Source organism: Pyrgilauda ruficollis, unplaced genomic scaffold, assembly GCF_017590135.1.
Source record: "Pyrgilauda ruficollis isolate IOZ18807 unplaced genomic scaffold, ASM1759013v1 scaffold66, whole genome shotgun sequence".
NCBI classification, from domain to species: domain Eukaryota; kingdom Metazoa; phylum Chordata; class Aves; order Passeriformes; family Passeridae; genus Pyrgilauda; species Pyrgilauda ruficollis.
Genome location: NW_024528377.1, coordinates 2,980,472 through 2,997,433, shown reverse-complemented (window position 1 = coordinate 2,997,433; position 16,962 = coordinate 2,980,472). Strand labels below are relative to the sequence as shown.

The 16,962-nt window shown below is 44.8% G+C and overlaps 1 protein-coding gene across 1 annotated transcript in view; it reads left to right on the top strand.

Annotated features, from left to right (window-relative positions):
* The first annotated feature begins 1,826 nt into the window (after positions 1-1,826).
* RERG (RAS like estrogen regulated growth inhibitor) overlaps positions 1,827-16,962 on the top strand; it is a 95,140-nt gene continuing 80,004 nt past the window's right edge. The window contains exons 1-2 of the mRNA XM_041484454.1: positions 1,827-1,880; positions 3,467-3,641. Coding sequence (XP_041340388.1) covers positions 3,581-3,641 — 61 coding nt within the window. The 5' untranslated portion in view covers positions 1,827-1,880; positions 3,467-3,580. The remainder of the gene's footprint in view (positions 1,881-3,466; positions 3,642-16,962) is intronic.

The window sequence follows — 16,962 nt, the reverse complement described above, 5'->3', positions numbered from 1 at the left end:
AGCACACAGACCACCAGGGATCAGACCCCAGCACTGCTTCTCTTCTCTCAAATTTGCATAAAATGGAAAGGCAGAAAAGGAACCTCTCCCACCCTCCAGACACGTGATGGACTTTACTCATTGATCTCAATGCTGGTGCCAGGGTAACATTTTTTGATCAGCACAGATGGCAAAACCATGGAGAAAAAACCCTTCAGCCACTACAACCAGAAACACATTGCTTATGACAAAGCAAGGTGGCCCTTGATCGACAGGATGAAAGACTAAATCTTTCAAAATCCATTTTGGGCAGGAAAAAAACCACCCAAAACCTCATCGGCATTATGAAACACCGTGAGTACACAGAAAGCAAACAGCAACTGGAGCACTCCTGGGCCAGTCTTGGGTCTCAACCCTCTGAAACCTTTTCCTGTGTCCATGATTAATGTTTACTGAATTCTTCACCAATAGGAGAATTCAGCACAAGCTGACTGCACAGCCACTGGGATTTTAATGCCCAATAAATTATCTGCTGTTTTGGAAAAGCCAGTTATCCTATTTAATTTGACAGCCCCATGCAGGGTGAATTCCATAGACACAAAACAAATGTCAGGCCTCGAGACTAACACACATTTCCCCACATGCAAAATACACATCAGTTGCTCTCTTAGGAGGATGGAAAAAACTAATCTCTCTAAATTATGCAAACCAAGCAGTGAGAACAGGCTTAAAGCCTTTGCTTTTAAGAAGTAAAGCATAAACCACACTATGGCTTTATATCTGCCCTCTAATTTTTTTTTTTTTTTTTTTTTTTTTGCCTTTCCATGATGTGCAATGCAACTATTTTGAGATCTGCTCCTGAGTGCCTCCAACAGGCACTTCTTAGGGGGAATTCTGTTCTCATTTCTCCTCAGGACTGCCACCCTGCCCCTTAAACATTTATCTTGCTTCTGTAGAAAAACTTGGACCATGGAAGATCGTTTCCAATCCAACTTTTATTTAATTTTGCATGAAGGAAGACAGTGAGGGGAGAGCTTTTTCTTTTACTCATCTGGTATCTCATTCAGATCTGAATTGGAACAGAAACAGAGGAACATCCACTGAACTCTAAGTGCTTTCCAGCTCTGGTTCACATCTGTTACTAATGCATCTTTATATTACTGGATAGTTTAATAAACAAGGAAGTAAGAGCTGTCGGTCCTATCATTTCAGAACTTGATCCCTGACTCTGACACGAACCTCTTGCAGAGGCTGATGCATTTACATGAGTCGTTCTGCCCATTTGCAAATGGAAATAGCAACACTTTCTTTTGCCATAAGCCAAGTGCAGAAGCCGGGAAGAAAAGCTCTGAGTAGAAAGTTGGTGCTACTGGAGAGCAGTCTGATGGGGCAGCAGCCCTGCTGTCACTTTGCTGTCACGCTTTGTGTCGGGACGGGAGAGACTGGCTCTGCACAGGGCGGTACTGCTGAGCAGCACTGAGGGAGCGAGATTGGGAAGGAGAGCGAGCACGAGATGTTAAAATAAACTGCGGGGCAGCCCGCTAGCAACCGCTTACCCAGAATCCATACAAGTGAACAGCAGCTGTCCCGCATAATTAAAGGCTGCGGCACCGCCGAATTACAGGGCTGCATCCCTTCCTCCCGGGCACGGGTTACGCTCCGGGACGGAGCCACCTCGGCCGCGCTCTGCGTCCTTTCCTCCCGCTCCGCATCGCGCTCCTCTCCGCGGCGCTCCCGCTCGGTGCTGGCTGCCGGGCGGCCCGCAGGTGGCGCGGCAGCTCCGCGGCCGGCCGGAGGGGCGGAGGGGCGGGCGGACCCTCCGCATTGTGCGGCCGCCGAGCTGCGCCCGCGGGAGCGCCCGGGGCCGCGCCGGGCCGGGCCGCCGAGCTGCGCGCAAAGAGGTGAGAGCCGGGCGGGCCGAGCGGGGCTGCCCTCTCCGCGGGTGCGGACGCAGGGGGGATGCGGAGCGGGGCTGCTCTCTCCGCGGGTGCCGGCGCAGGGGGGATGCGGAGCGGGGCTACTCTCTCCGCGGGTGCGGGCGCAGGGAGGATGCGGAGCGAGGCTGCTCTCTCCGCGGGTGCGGACACAGGAGCGGGGCTGCTCTCTCCGCGGGTGCGGGGCTGGGCAGCGGCGGTGGCCGCGGAGCCGCCCTGCGCACCTGCCCGGAGCGTTCGGGAGCACCGGAGGCGAGGAGTCAATACCTGCCTGCGCGGAATTGTGGAGCAGAGCTGCGGAGCGGGGCAGCGGCGCTGCTGCGGGCGGCCGGGAGCTTTGGCGGGGGGCAAGAGCCGGTGTGCCAGTCCCTGGGTATCCCATTTTCTGATTTCGAGCGTCCTGAAACAGTTCGTGCCTCTTAACTGTCCTTGCAGACTGAGAGTGGTCTGATACTCTCAAGCAAAAGGAATCAGGAGTATTTAGACATCAGAGTTTAATCGGCACCGTTCCTGATGTAAAGTGTCTTTAGTTTTTGTTTTTACAAGCGTTTTTGTATAGGGAAAAGTCTTTGGCTTATTTTTTTTTTTTTTTTTCCGTCCCAAATAACATGTTAGAAATGCATTTTGCTGTAGAGCGAGGAGTGCTGACATGGGAAGCATCCTACGCCACTGTTAGAATTCATGGCTAAAGTGGGTACTCCAGCTCAGCAGCAAACCCGTCACTGGTTGCATTCACACGTGAGGTTCTACCCTGCTTTAAGGGAAGTATTTGACGCGTTAGTCAGGGCTGAGGATCACCACAACCACGATTGCTGTGTTTTCACTGAAGATCTTTACGCATTCTACAATGACAGGTATGGTTATAGATTTCACTGTCCAGGTTAGCAAAATCAAGGTCATGCAGCAAAACTGTGAGCATAGATAATTGCCATGCTCAAAGTGCAGTAGCAGAAACTCTGGCATCCTTCTGCTGACCCCGTGCTTTGCTGAATGTTTATGTATGAGCCGAGGCAGCTTAAAAAGGAGCGCTAGAGAACTTTCTGGGTATGGATTTGTTTAGGGCAGTGAGCAAGGTACAAGTGCTTAGAGGGTTTTAGGCAACTGCTGCTGAGTAATTGAAACCTTTTTGGAGCTGGAGGGCTCAAGGAAAGAGTAGCTATCTGCAGGCAGTGCTAGTGAGAGCTCATAGCTATTAAATATATTATACAAAAAATAATTCCCTGCATATGATTCGAATACAGTAAATATATGCAATTTCAGCTGAAAGAGAAAGGAAGAAATAAATAATTAGGAGCCTTGAAAGGCAGGTGCTTGGGGTTTGCAGTCTTAACAGTGCCAGTGTGAAACGAAGCAATAGCCAGAAAGCTGAAAGTAGATTCTGCACAAAGAATGCCAAATGTGTCAGTGGTATTACTGCAATGCTTAAAGCAGGAACATAGCATCAATTAGTATGATTATTTAAAAAGGAGAAAAAAAAAAAAAAGGAGGGGGTGGGCAGGTGAAGGGGAGAGCCTGGCTCCTTGCAGTTCCATCCTTGTGGTGTTCTTCCCCAGGCTCTGCATTGACGTCACAATGACACGGTGAAGCTGAAGGCAGGAGCTGGGAACAGTTCTTCTGCTGCACTTTTGATAATTGAGGGAGTTTGCCACCACTGCGTTCCTGCCAGCATGGCCAAGAGTGCAGAAGTGAAGTTGGCGATCTTCGGTCGAGCCGGCGTGGGCAAGTCAGGTACGTTTGACTTGTGATTTTTTTTCTTCTGCTTGTCTTCAGGTAACTTTTTGTTCCCTCTGTGCAGATAAACTCTTCATAAAAAAGGACATCTCTGACCTTCTTGTCAGGGAGGTTGGGATCAGGCCAGGAATTCTCTCTTCTTTGGCTTTTCATGCTATTTTCTCTAGGTTCTACCAAATAAAAGTACTTTTATCACTTTTTAAGAAAAAGCCCAACAATAAACAGCACCAAAACAAACTTCCCAAGCCAAATCAAACCCACTTCTCATGGAGTGAGTGGAAATATTATTCTTCGTGGTGGAACAGAATTAGTAATATTGAATTTGTCTCTTCTTAGCTTGTGCTTGATGAAGGCAGGGAATATTATGCTGCCTATCCTCTGTTAAATATTAGATGACTTCTTTAACAGTTGTAATTCTGGCGGATTTCCACAGGAGATTTTAGACTCAGCAACTCAAAGAAATTTTGTTCTCAATGCTCTCCTGGATTTACATGTTTACCAGCAATCTAAGGCAGCACCATGTGTAAAGTTTGTATTTGTAGAGATCTTTTGAGAAATAAACATAGTCTGTCGATTTCATATGGTAGAGACACAAGGGGGAGGCATAAATGTTAAAAATCCATTTCTGCAGACAGTCTTTCCTCTGATGAGAAGAGGAGCAGAGTGTGAGGCTTGCAGTCTCTCTCGGGTAGTTCAGGGGTGTTGCATTAACCTGACAGCTCCACGACCACTCTAACAAGTCCTTGCACCACAGGGATGAGGAAATGAGGAGACTGAGCCTAATCATGCTCCTGTGGCACTTTGGAAACTGTAAGATACTGTTTCTTTTAGAAAAAAAAAAAAATCTGCTCAAGAGGAGGCAGGAGATAGGATGTCCTGGTAAGAGCATTAAGCCAGACTCAGCTGCCATCAACCAGCTCCAGTTCCCCAAAGTGACTTTTATGTTACACATGCCAAGGTTCTGTCCTATAAATGCATTACAGTTTCAGTGACTTGGGAGTGGGTTGTTTATAAAAGCACATTTACCCCGAAGGTATTTTAGCAGAACACTATCAGTGAAGTACTTCTGTCAGCTATCAGGACAAAAGGCATATGTGAGGCAGAAGTTCTTAGAGATTATACTGCTTATTCAAAGGCAATGCAGATTAAATTCCACCTTTTTGAATAGAATGCCCGAGGGAATGCTGATAATACACTGGGATAAGTTTAAACTCTTCCTTCTTCCCTGCTGCCCTTACCCCATCCCCTCTTCTGTGTTCATATTTCACTGTCCTACCTAAGTTTTGCAACTTCAGTGGTTCCCCTTTTGGTTTATCTTACATTCAGTTGATGGTTTCTGTGGTTTTCCAGTCTTTTGGCTGGATTCAAAATAATGCAAGAGAACATTGAAATATTTGCAGGAAAACAAACACTAAAAGAGTCCTCCCTCCCTGGCATTCTTAATAGTTTGAGAGCTTATATTTAAAAAATACAAAACTACCTCTGAAGTGCTCCGTTAAAATGCTACACCAGCACAGGATCAACAAAAGCCTTTTTTACCTATTGTATCCTTTTTGTAGATTTCAATATATACTAGGATAGTATAATTAGTAAAAATGTTTTCCTGTAGCCCTGGAGATGGGTGAGAGACAGAAGAAACAGAAAGCCAGTAGAGACATCCTAGTCCTTTGAAGTCTTCCTCTTCTCTCCTTTTTCCCCTTTGAGATGCAAGGAAATATTACATAAAATGTGAACGAGGTCCCTTCTTTTGCCTATGACCATAATTGCCAGTCTCTGTGGAAATGAAGGCACAAATAAGTGGGCAGCACAACAGGGTGAACTGAATGGGGTAGAAGGGCGATAGAGCACTATCAGCTACCTGAACAGAGCAGCAGCTGTGCCTTCCAGAACCTCCAGCTTGCTTATGAAAACCCCTCTTGCACATTCCCATAAAAGGATCCAGTTTCAACAGCTTGGCCAACTGCAGAGAAATAAGTGTGTGTGTGTGTGTGTGTGTGTGTGTGTGAGGGGGGTGGTGTCTGAAAATACCTATTTGTCTGTAGCCAACAGCAACAACAGTGGGAGCCGTGGAAGTGCTGTTTGTTACACCTTTGCTAGAAACAGAGCTGGACACAAAGCAGCCTCCAGATAGCTGGGTCTGGTGGGCAGTACCCTGCTAGAATAGTATTGATAGTGTGTTTTGTGGTGTTACCACGTCATGCCCTACCCCTGTGGCCAGTTTGTCGTGTGTTGTGGGGACAGGATCCTGTGGTCAGAGCTTGCTGGAGCAGACTTGGCCAGACAGCTGGAAGATAAGCCAGACTCCAGAAGCAAGAGCACAAGGCAGAATGCTGGAGCACACATGCAATGAAAAGGAGACTTTGGGTGATAAATAAGGCCACTGTAATTGCCAGAAAGTCATGCCAAAATATGGTCACTGGCTTGCTTTCCTGGCTCATCTTCATTGCTGAGGAAGAGCCAGGCATTAGGTTCTTAATCTGTAAGTGGCTGAAGCACCTGACAGTGTCTGTGGAGTTCCAGACACGCTCTGCAACGTCCTGGAGAGGCTCCTCTGCCACTGCCTGACCCAGACCTTGGGCCAGTGAGTCAAAACAGCTGTGCAGAAAGAAGTGTTGTGCTTCAGGACCTGTGGAGAGCCAAAGCTGTCCCTCAGGCACTACAGAAGCTGTTGGACCTGTTAGCATTACTGAGAGTTGGGGAAGGTCCCAGTCTCACCATTAATGGCAGGTTTTAAGGGTGAAAGATTCCCTGTTGTAGAAAGCAGTCCCTCCCAAGACTCTCCCAAACGTGAGGTGGGAAACCAGAACACTGCTCACAAATCTGACTAGTGATAGCATCTCTGTCAAAAGAGATGTCTCAAAATATACTCACTGAATAGTGATAGCATCTCTATCAAAAGAGGTATCTCAAAATATACTCACTGAGTAGTGATAGCATCTCTATCGAAAGAGATTTCTCAAATTTTGAGATATCTCAAAAGAGATTTAACAAGAGAGTTCAATCCAGGGAAAACAAAATGTTTCTTTCTTTGCACTTTCTTGCTGCTTATCAAATTTCCACGGTTCAAAGGTTTAAAAAACAAACAGGGGGCAAAGCTAATGTGAGTGCCAGCTTTTCACTGTTCTCCTTCCTTGCTTTGTCTCCTCCTGCCTGCTGGAGAAGACCAGCAAAATGGCTTATTAACTCACCTGTCCTGTTTTGCCTTTTTAATTTATGAGACCTAAACCTTTCAGATAGAAAAAGAAGAGCAAACCAGCTCAGAAGGAGGCACACAGGAGTTCCCCCAGACCAGAGTTACACTGAGTAATGGCCAAACTCACCAGGTACCAGCATCCCAGCCTGCTCTTGTACAGTTCACTAGGTGCTCCTCCATTCACCCTGTTCTTACTGTATAAAAGCTGCATAAACATTGTTTTAAAGCAGCTGAAAAGAGCCAGATGAGGAGCTCTGCCTGAGCCAAGGAGCACTTTGCAGCTGCTTCACTCGGGAAGAGGAGGAAATGCTCTGTGGGTGGGAAGGGACATTGCTAAGACCTGCTAGAGATAACAGGGCTGTACCTCCTAATTTGGGCTGGAGTCAAGCAGCACTGAGGAGGGGAGAGAGTTTTAGAGTCTTTTTTCTTTACGGCCAAGAGGAGCTTGGATGGAGCAGAGAATTAAAGTTGAAGTGAATTACTTAAACACTGCTGTTTAAATTGTTCTTTCACTGAATCCTACAGCTCCATTCCTATGGTAACAAAGCTGAGGATTTCCTAAATAGCTCCTTTTAAAACTACAGTGGTAGCAATTAATAAAGACTTAAAGGCCTTGTTCTTCCATGTCACCACAAGACACAGTATGTGCCCAGAAATCTGAAGAGGAGTGAAAATGTATGAACTAGGAGGAGAAAAACAGGGCAGGTACTGGATAACACTGCATGGCTGATGCTCTTCCAACTCATAACTCAGTTGACTATGAATGCTCAAAATACCTCTGCTTAGGAGCCTTTATATTTTGGCCAAAAAAGAGACAATGTCCAGCTGCAGCATGTGCTGTCCAACATGCCTTTTTGCTGTGGGTGTGCCAGGCTAAGCACTACTGAAGATTTCCCCCAATAAATAATAAATGTATCAGCCCCTCAGCAAACCAGTGCCTGTGCAATCAGGTGTGGGGCAGAGGGCTGTTGTCACATTTTGATCCAGCAACAGCTTGGATGCTTCCATTTGGGCAAAAGGGTGACCAGAAAAGTGGTTTCAGTGAGTGTCACCTCACAAAGAGCCTGTGCCCTCATAGAAATTAAGATCTCAGCAACTCCAATCATTTTAGAGTCACAGTTGGGAAACTCCTGAGCAGAAATATATTTCTGTTGGCTTATGGTATTTTCCCATGTCTAAGCCAGGATGGGGGAACATAGCTGGGAGAAAGATACCTGATTTTGAAAGTTCCTACAGAAAAATTCAAGTAGCAGCCAAACCAGAGAGCCCTTCAACAAATCTGTGTTTTGTTTTCATTATTTGGGAATATGTCTGAAACACACTAGCAGGGATCACTTCCCAATTGCAAGGTCTGGGCATGTGGGAAATAGAACTGCATTCATTGTCACCCCACCCCCCATTCAAAAAACCCTGTGGGTTACTGGGAAAGAAGCCCAAAGTGATTTTTCTACTTCACAAATCCCTGCTCATATATTTTCCCCCACCAGTTGCATTTCAGGGACTTTTGCAGAGGAAACATGAGTTATTAAGGAGTGATTAGTTATCAAGCTCACAGCTCTGCTAGTAAGGCAGGGAAAGCTGCCACAGGATCTTCAAAGTCCAAGCTGTACCAACTGATGCATGGATTACTGTAATAAGGTGCCTCTGAAATCCAGAAATGTGGGTGGAAAGAGACTGGATTTTCTGTTGTGGGTTTTGTTTTGGTTTTTTTTACTTACACTAGTGTAGTAGGTCAATTACCTTTTTTTTTCTCTTTGTTCTTAGGAATGGCAATGACAACCAGATGCTTAAGTGATTATTCAGTGGCCATGTTTAACACCCACTATATTAATTTTACTATTTTGCAAGGTTTTTTAAAAAAGCTATTTTGTACTGTTTTGCTGGTAAAGTACTCATAAAACACTCCCAATTTTTACGTTCTCTGGTTTTACACTTTTCAACCAGCTCCAGCTTTTCTGAAGGGACTGTGCATGTATGTGTGTAAGTCATAACAGTAATTAGGTCACTAACTTTAAGATTATTTCTTCCCCAGCAAGAATAAAAATGTGTCCCCCTGGAGCAAGTAATATTGCAAGCAAACAGTTGGATTGAAATGACCTTCCCAAGCTCCCATTCAGTGAATAATGTTGATGCCCATTTAGAGGGTGAGCCTCAGGTTCATGCATTGGTGAAACAAGTTGCATTGTGGCTTTAGCACATAGATATAATCTCTTTAGCCAGCAACCTTTCTCAAAACTGCATTTGTTGATCTTGTCATGCTAGAACTAAAGAGAAGGAACACCAGGAACCCGGGCTAGACATGCAAACATTTGCTCTGCTTGTGTCTGTTACCTCCTCCCTTTCCTCTGCTTGTTTGCCTGTCCATGGTTCACTATAGCCTTGCCCTTGCTGCAGTGGAAACCATTCATGCTCTGCTCGACATTTGATCCTCCTTTTGGCTAACCATGAAATCATAAAATGCAGAATTTCTCTAACCAAATGCCAACGCTGTTCATTCAAGCATAGCTGCCTCCCCCGTTCCATCTCATTTAACTACATCTGACACCAGCTCTACCTGTATCCCCTCTGAGCAGCTGGTGGCAGCTGTTGGAGCTAAGACTAGTCCTGCTGTTCTTCTTTTTTTGTTGTTTAGGTTGGGCTAAATATAGTCTGCTGTTTGATTACTGAGGAAGGAATGCTAGGATTCAAGATTTATGTGTGCAGCACAAATTTTTCCCGAGCCCTGTGCCTAGCCACCCCCTGCAGCTCTTGCCTTGATAAGATAGCTGCCCTTCCCCCTTGTCTCCTGCAGTTTTGCCAAAGGCAACTGCAAAGCTTCCTGGTGGAGTTCCAGGAATGGTTTGTCTGGTTATGGTAAAGGTTTGCACTGTTTGGGTCAGTCTGCTGCTCCCCAGCAGGGCACAGAATGCAGGTCCTTTCAGATACAGCAAGATTTTTAATCATCCACAAACTTGTTGCTACCTCCCTGATGTCTCAGCTCCTTTTTCCTTGCATATACTTTTCTTGCCTTGTTTCTTCTCAGCTGTCACCCTCCCCCTTTCCCCCTGCCAGTTCCCTAGAATTGTATATTCCCTGAAGACTGCATATGGTGAAATGGCTTTGTACTTTACAGGAAGGCTCTGTATTTACAGTTCTTTTCTCATCCTCCTCACTCTGGGCTCCCTCCCATCTCTGTTTCTCATCCCCATCTCCATCTTTGCCCACACTGTCAGTGCACTGTGCATCATCAAATGCTCAGGGTGTGAGATCCAGGTGAGCTAATCCTGGCAGCAGTGCTGTGATGCAGCAAAGAACAGTCCCTCTGAAGTGGTTCCTACTGGAACTGATGCTGGAAACCATTCCTTGGTGTGGATTTGGAGGATGTTCGCTGCTCCAGGCAGTCATTGCATGAAGCCAGCTTTACACAGGTTAAAAAGTAAAGTAGTCTATATCTGTACATAGCTAGTCTTGGTCATAGAACTGGGTAAATTTACCTATTTTGGTTTTGTGGCAGAGCAGGAGAAACAAGCTATGTCTGTATTTCTCAAAAAAACTCTTTTTTTGGATTTACTTCTGTGCCACCCTTGAGCCTTTTACATTTACAGCACCCAAAAATAAATATGTTAGGTGTATGAAAAACTAACACTGCCCTAAAGTAGGAGGATCAATGAAATGCTTTAGGCTCTAGCAGAGCCCTGGTTACAGGGCTGTGATTATCTGCTGGTGACTGAAGGTATTTGTACCCTCTCACCACACTCCTCAGGCACTCCCAATGCTCTGGTGAGCAGGAGAGACAAAGAATTGCTCTGAGGTGGCAAGAGAACCGTGGCATCCTCATCCATTTGCTGCTTTCTTTCCAAGGCTGGGTTTGCTCAGTGTTACTGGCAGCCTTTTTTACACCCCCTGCTGCGGAGGCAATTCCAGCTTTGGCTGAGGACACCCCTCAGCTTCCCTTCCCTCTCCACAGGCAGCTTGAGGGGTGCTGCTGGAGCTCCCCACTGGCACCCAGAGTTATGGAACTCCCACCTCACAGATCCCCACCTGGCCTGCTGTTTTTGAGCCCACGCTTCTTTCCATTCACCTCGGATCAAACCAATGAAATGTTTTCATTGACTCCTACCTCTTCCTGGAGACAGGAAAACAGCTGAGGGAGGTGCATCTGTTTCTATAGCCTTCTCATAATTCTGAATGGGAAAAGTCCTTTTTTATGGCTGTTTCCCACCAGGTAGAGCATTCATGCTGCTGGAGTCAGTCTGCAGCTGTTACAGCTTCTGATGGATTTGCCATGTAGGTGTTGGGAAGTGCCATATGTTATGGCAGTGATGCTGTAGATAACTCATATTCTCTGCATCCAGCATGAAAAGATGAATGGCAAGAGAAGCATGAAGCCCTGGGGAAGGAAGTAGTAGATATATTAAACATATGTGCAGCTTTAAAATGTCATAGAAATTGGCTGGAGCCTCCAGCTGCCTTTCCAGAAATGTTAGACAGTAGTCTGCTCGCAGGAAAATGAGGGAATATGTTGAAAACATCCAGCCTGGCTTTGAAAGCACACAGAGCTGCTGACATTCCTGGGTTGTTCTGCTGCCTCTGGGGTCAGCAGCAGAGAAGCTGCAGAAAAGCCGGAGCAGAGGCCTGGGACAGTGGTAGTGGTGTGTTACCACATGGGAACTGTTTGGGTAAGTGGCTTGGGAAGTTTTCAGGCTGGAAGGATGCGAGTGGGCAGTGCAGAGGATGCATCCTACCGGGGAGGGAAGTTCTTCAGTGCTTGAGCAGCGCTGTGGCTTTCCCAAGGGCTGTGGGAGCAATGGCCGCCAGCACGGCCCTCCTGCAAGGCAGGCCTCAAGGGGCCAGAATGGGAGCTGAGGGGAAGGAAAGGGGAGCCTGACAGTCCCAAATCACCCAGGGAATTGTGACTTGGGCATTGCCAAAGCTCCTTTCCATGACTTCTCCTCAGAAGCCTGATGGATGGCTCCCAGGCTGGCAGCGTCTGAGAGCCAACCCCTGTCAGCCCTGTGGGATCCTTCTGGTCCTTTACGGCCCTTCCACTGACACTTATTCTTGACAGCAAAATAAAGCACTGAAGCAACACTTATTTTCATTAAAAACATATTTGGCAATCCTGTCTTTCACTGCTTCCCCAGCAGGGCTTAATTTCATTTTGACCCACAGGAGCACAAGCACAAAAGGAGCTTGTCTTTACTTCCTTTCTCCCCTTCATGTGGCTATATTTTCCATCCAAGTCTCAATCTGACTATAATGTAGTCTATCAGAGATTTGCACAACCCTACTCTAGAGGGCTGCTGTTGTCAGCAGCTCATCCCTGTGCCTGCACTGGGAAACAAAAATCCCACTCCCCGCAGCAGTGGAAGCCAGTTAGACAGAGCTGTCAGCCATGATCTTAGCCTGACCTACCCAGCAATTGACCCAGAGGAGCTTTACAAATGAGAACTTCAAAAGTGTAAGAAGATCAGAGTGAGCTATTTCTTTTTTCACTGCAGAATAAATTGAAAATTATTGAAGAGTCACCACAGAAGAATGCAGTATTAGACCCATGGGTGGCAGAGAAAACACACAAACAAAAAGCCCCACCAAACCCTACACTACAAAATGTTGGACATGGGAGTATGGGTGCCAAAACAAATACCTTGTTAGCCAACTCAAGTGGCAGAATCTGTGATGCCAAGCACTGCTGCTTAACCCTACTGGATTCCTGTGGTTATGTGCACTGGAGTTGGTTCTCCTCCAGGCTGATTTCCAGCATGAACTAATTGAATAGTGATCCATAATATGTCTTGGTCTGTTGGGACTACTTCCAGGCAAAAGTTTCAAAAAATTTATCTCCAATTAAAGAAAATTTGACCTTTATCTACATGAAGCATGATAGGTCTCAAGATATTACAGCAAACTGTGTCTTGGACAATCAAACACTCATATACTAATCTTCATCTCCCATGGTAATCTCAAATAATAACACCTCATGCAGAATACTCTTTTGTTAGTATTCAGTGTAACTAAACCAGTCTAGTTCTCACCACCCACCACTGTGTATCCTCAGCATCACTTTGGTAATTTCTTGGCAAATTTTGTTTGCACTTTCTGACCCGGCATGTGAAATAACCAAGCCTGTCTCATGAAAACAAACTACCTCTATTTTAAACATACTCAGTATGACTGTTTTCTTCATTAATTGCTATTTGGGATCCAGTATGAAAGAGGCCCCTGAGATTTAACTCAGTACCACTGTGGTGGAAATTCACATAGTGTTCAGTGCAGACTGGGAGGAGTTTGGGAACCTGTACTATAAGAAATACTTCTATAGTTTGGACAGGTCTTACATATGATTCTGCAGACTTGTAGAACTCCACAGAAAAAAAATCTATTTCCAGTCTTTGCTGCTTGAAAAGGCAGATATATTGGATTCTCAACTAAGAAAGGAACTAAGAACTAAGAACTTTGCCTGTTCTGTTTTCTTAGTCTCCTTCTTCAGAATAAAGCCCCAAAATACATAGGGTTTTCTTTATTTAGTTTTCATGAAGAAGCCTAATTAAAGTTGCCCTTTTCCTAAGCAGCTCTAGCAGCTAGAATGTATATTTATCTGTAAAATCACATGCAGCTACTGATGTTCATGGTACAATCAGTACCAGCTCTGGAGCAGGATAGTTTAGCATCCTTTTATAGATGAGGCAAGAGACAGACCATGGAAAATGCAGAAGAACCTTTGAGCAGTTTCTTAAGTTCTAACATTTTACAGGTATGAAAAATATGATTTGTCTGCAGGTCTTCACACCCAGCTGGACAAAGTTTCAGTATTGTTAAGACTAACTCCATGCTCAGTATCATGTATCACACCTCATATTAGGGCTGTACCAAAAAGACTTATTCACCACTTAAAATAATATTGCATGGCTCATTTTGTAGCATTTCTTCAATTGCTAAATATTTACTAAATGGTGCCCTTCTAGTAAGCTGTGAAAATATTAATGTCATCCAGTCTGAGGAACTTTGTTTGCACATCAGAGCCCTGGAAGTATTATTTTCTGTTCCCAGTGCCAGGAACAGACAGGGACTGGCTGCAAATAGAAGTGAGGGACTCAAGAGAAGGGAATGACCGTCACAGTTGAGTTAAAACAGCACATTGCCACCTTAGATGCTACCTCTAGTTCTGCACAAGAGGTGGCTGGCAGGCAGGGAAATGCAGGGAAAATACAATGATCAACAGCAGGAGTTAAAACAGGGCTTAGGGAAGCATGCTCACGACAAAAGTACCTTGAAGCTTGGTTGTACACTTATTTTCTGTTCATTCCTATTAACACTGCTGCTCTTGGTGAAGGTTCAAATGCTTTTGTTATGGATAACTCAGCAGAGGATGGAAAAAAGGCTTCAGTTCCAAGCATGGGCAACCTGACATCATGAGTTGGAGATACCAGGCCATTGTGCAATTTCAGGACTTCCCTGTTCACTTCAGCAGGTGACTCTTCAGAAGTCAGGGCCCTACAGCCCTGTGACATTCCAAAGGTATATTCAGAACACTTTGAACCTGCTGGTGGCAAAAATGCTCTCAGATCTCAGACTGTTCCCAGGAAAAGGTTTGCAGGCCAGTCACAAACAGAGAATGCTCAGGGTGACTCCCAGAGTGCTGAACCGGTGAGAATAGTTCTGCACCTGGGTCACTTGGTAAGGGCTAATCCAATTGCACCACTACAGTTTCTGAGGAGTCTTAAGGATGTTTTTAATGATCTTGCTCTTGTATTTGGAGAACAAAATGAATGTGGTGGGTTTGCTTTGGGTTTTTTCCAGTATGAGTATTGACCTGTAGAAAAACTTATGTTCCTGAAGCTTGGAGCTCAGAGTGGCATCCTCTAGCTCCCAGTTGGGTTGCAGGCTTTCTGAGGAGCAAGTTTCCCAGAGAAACTCACAAAACAGCCTAGAAAAGTGCATGAATGCATGGAGGTGCTGGGTCTTATGGCATGGGGACTGTCTCTGCATAATGACTGTTCCACCTCCAGTTTATCCCTGTACCTCTCAGCACAACATCACAGCCACTGCTTCTAAAAAAAGAAAAATTGTACCATTAGAACAAGTGCTATTCACCCCCGTGCTGTAGGAGGCCACCTCTGTCTCCAGAAGCAAAATCACAGCAGCTCCCTCAGCCCATGCGTTTGAAATGAAACCTAAATATTGTCACACAGGTGGTGCACTTGGCACCACACTTCAGTACTAGACAAGCCTGGAGCCTGGAGTGTTCACACTGTTGTACCCTGCAGCCAGTGCAGGGTTTTCTGCCCTGCTGCTCTCAGCTGTTCAATTCTAGGTGCCTCATGAACACCTAAAGGTTTTATTCCTCATTAAATAATTTCCCCAGTGACAAACATTTTATGTCCTTCATTGCAAGTGGGTCAGAGAAGAGGACTGCAATAACCCTTCCTGACTTAAAAAATATGATCTTGTTGACCATGAGTATATTAAATTAAGAATCTTTCCCTGGTGCTTAGTGGATTTTTAAATCCTCTTGAGCTAAAATCCTGCTATAGTCATGATCCTCTCCTCTGGGCCACTTCCCTTTTTTTTTTAGTAGTCTTTTTATTTTATAGATCTGCTTATTCCTACACACTAACCACATGGAGCCCTCTCTTCATTTTATGAGGCAGATGATCTTCATAACACTGTTATGAAATCTTAAGATTTAATATTAAGTATCTAAGGAAAAAATTCTATAACTTGCTGTATTAGTTTTATTTAACATTTAACTTTATGGCACTAGGTGGAAAGCATTCACTGAGTCAACGTTTGGACTGCACTGCAGGGATGTTAATGAGAACATCCAAATTTTATGCTTTTGAACTCATTAAAATGAACAGCACAATTTGTGCAGCAGCGGCTTATTTGCAAGAACAGAGATTAACAGGAGCACACAGAAGAGCAGAATACAGATGCAAATTTTTTCTCATGGAGATCAGAAAAAAAATGCAGAGCTTTCCAATGACCCATGCTAACAGGAATATTTTTACCTCTGAACAAGGTGTAAGATTTAAAAACACACTGGCAAATAGAGAGCTTGCACAGAGGAAATCTGCACACATCAAAGAGGAAATGGAGAAGCAGTCAGATTTAGAATGACAAACCTTAAGCTAACACTGTTGGAAGATGAAAAAGCAAAGTCACAGAAGGTGAACTTTAGTTACAAGTCTTCAAAACTAGATGGAAATTTCAAGGGATTATTTGCAAAGCTAATACAGAACATTAGTTATGGAAAATTAAAGATTAATTCAAGACTCCACAAAATGCTAGACTAAATAACCTTGTGCAGTGTCCTGAACAAATGCTGTGGCCCTCACAGATAGGAGGAGGTTGATATATGAAAATAAATGAAAAAGGCTGTGTTTATTTTTGTGGGCTTGGGAGCAGGGCCACCAGGAGCAGGATCAGTTGTGCCATGGACCGTGCCCACTCTGCCTCCTCCCAGGGGGGAAAGAGGATGTCTGGGGTGGCCCCACAACCAATGCTAGCAGATTCCCAAAAAGTAATATAATGACATGAAAGACAAAACACAGTTTAAAAGCAAGCACTGTAAGGGCAAAACCACAGGCCCAGGAAAAGCATGTGTGCTGTTTCCTCAGGCATAGGTGCTGCATAGTTTTTCATTCAAAATTTGGAGCACTTCCTGTAAATTCTCTAAAAACACATCATCTGAAAAGCATCTTGCAGCAGCACTAGAGTTTATATAGCACAGTACTAACACACCCTTGCAGCAGCACGGATTTCACAAACTGAGGACGCACTGAACAAAACCACAAAGGAACTGACCAAGGTGATCTAACCCAGACCATTCCAGTTCAAGCTAGATGCTGACTCCTTGGACCAAGGACTCTTCCTGCTGTCTGAATGATTCAAACTGCCCCTATCAGCATGGTCTATTTCTCAGTCACATAAATACAGGATTTCCACAGCCTTGTGTCTTCATCTTCTAGATACAAGCACTTAAAAATGGTTTCTTATCACAGGACAGCAAGAAAATGTCCACAGTCATGAGATTTTCTATTCAACAGCAGTGTGGTACTTATACATGAGCCTGGCTTGGACTGCTCAGAGGAGCAAAAAAAAAAAAAAAAAAAAAAAAAAAGGGGGGGTTTTTTAAATAAAAAA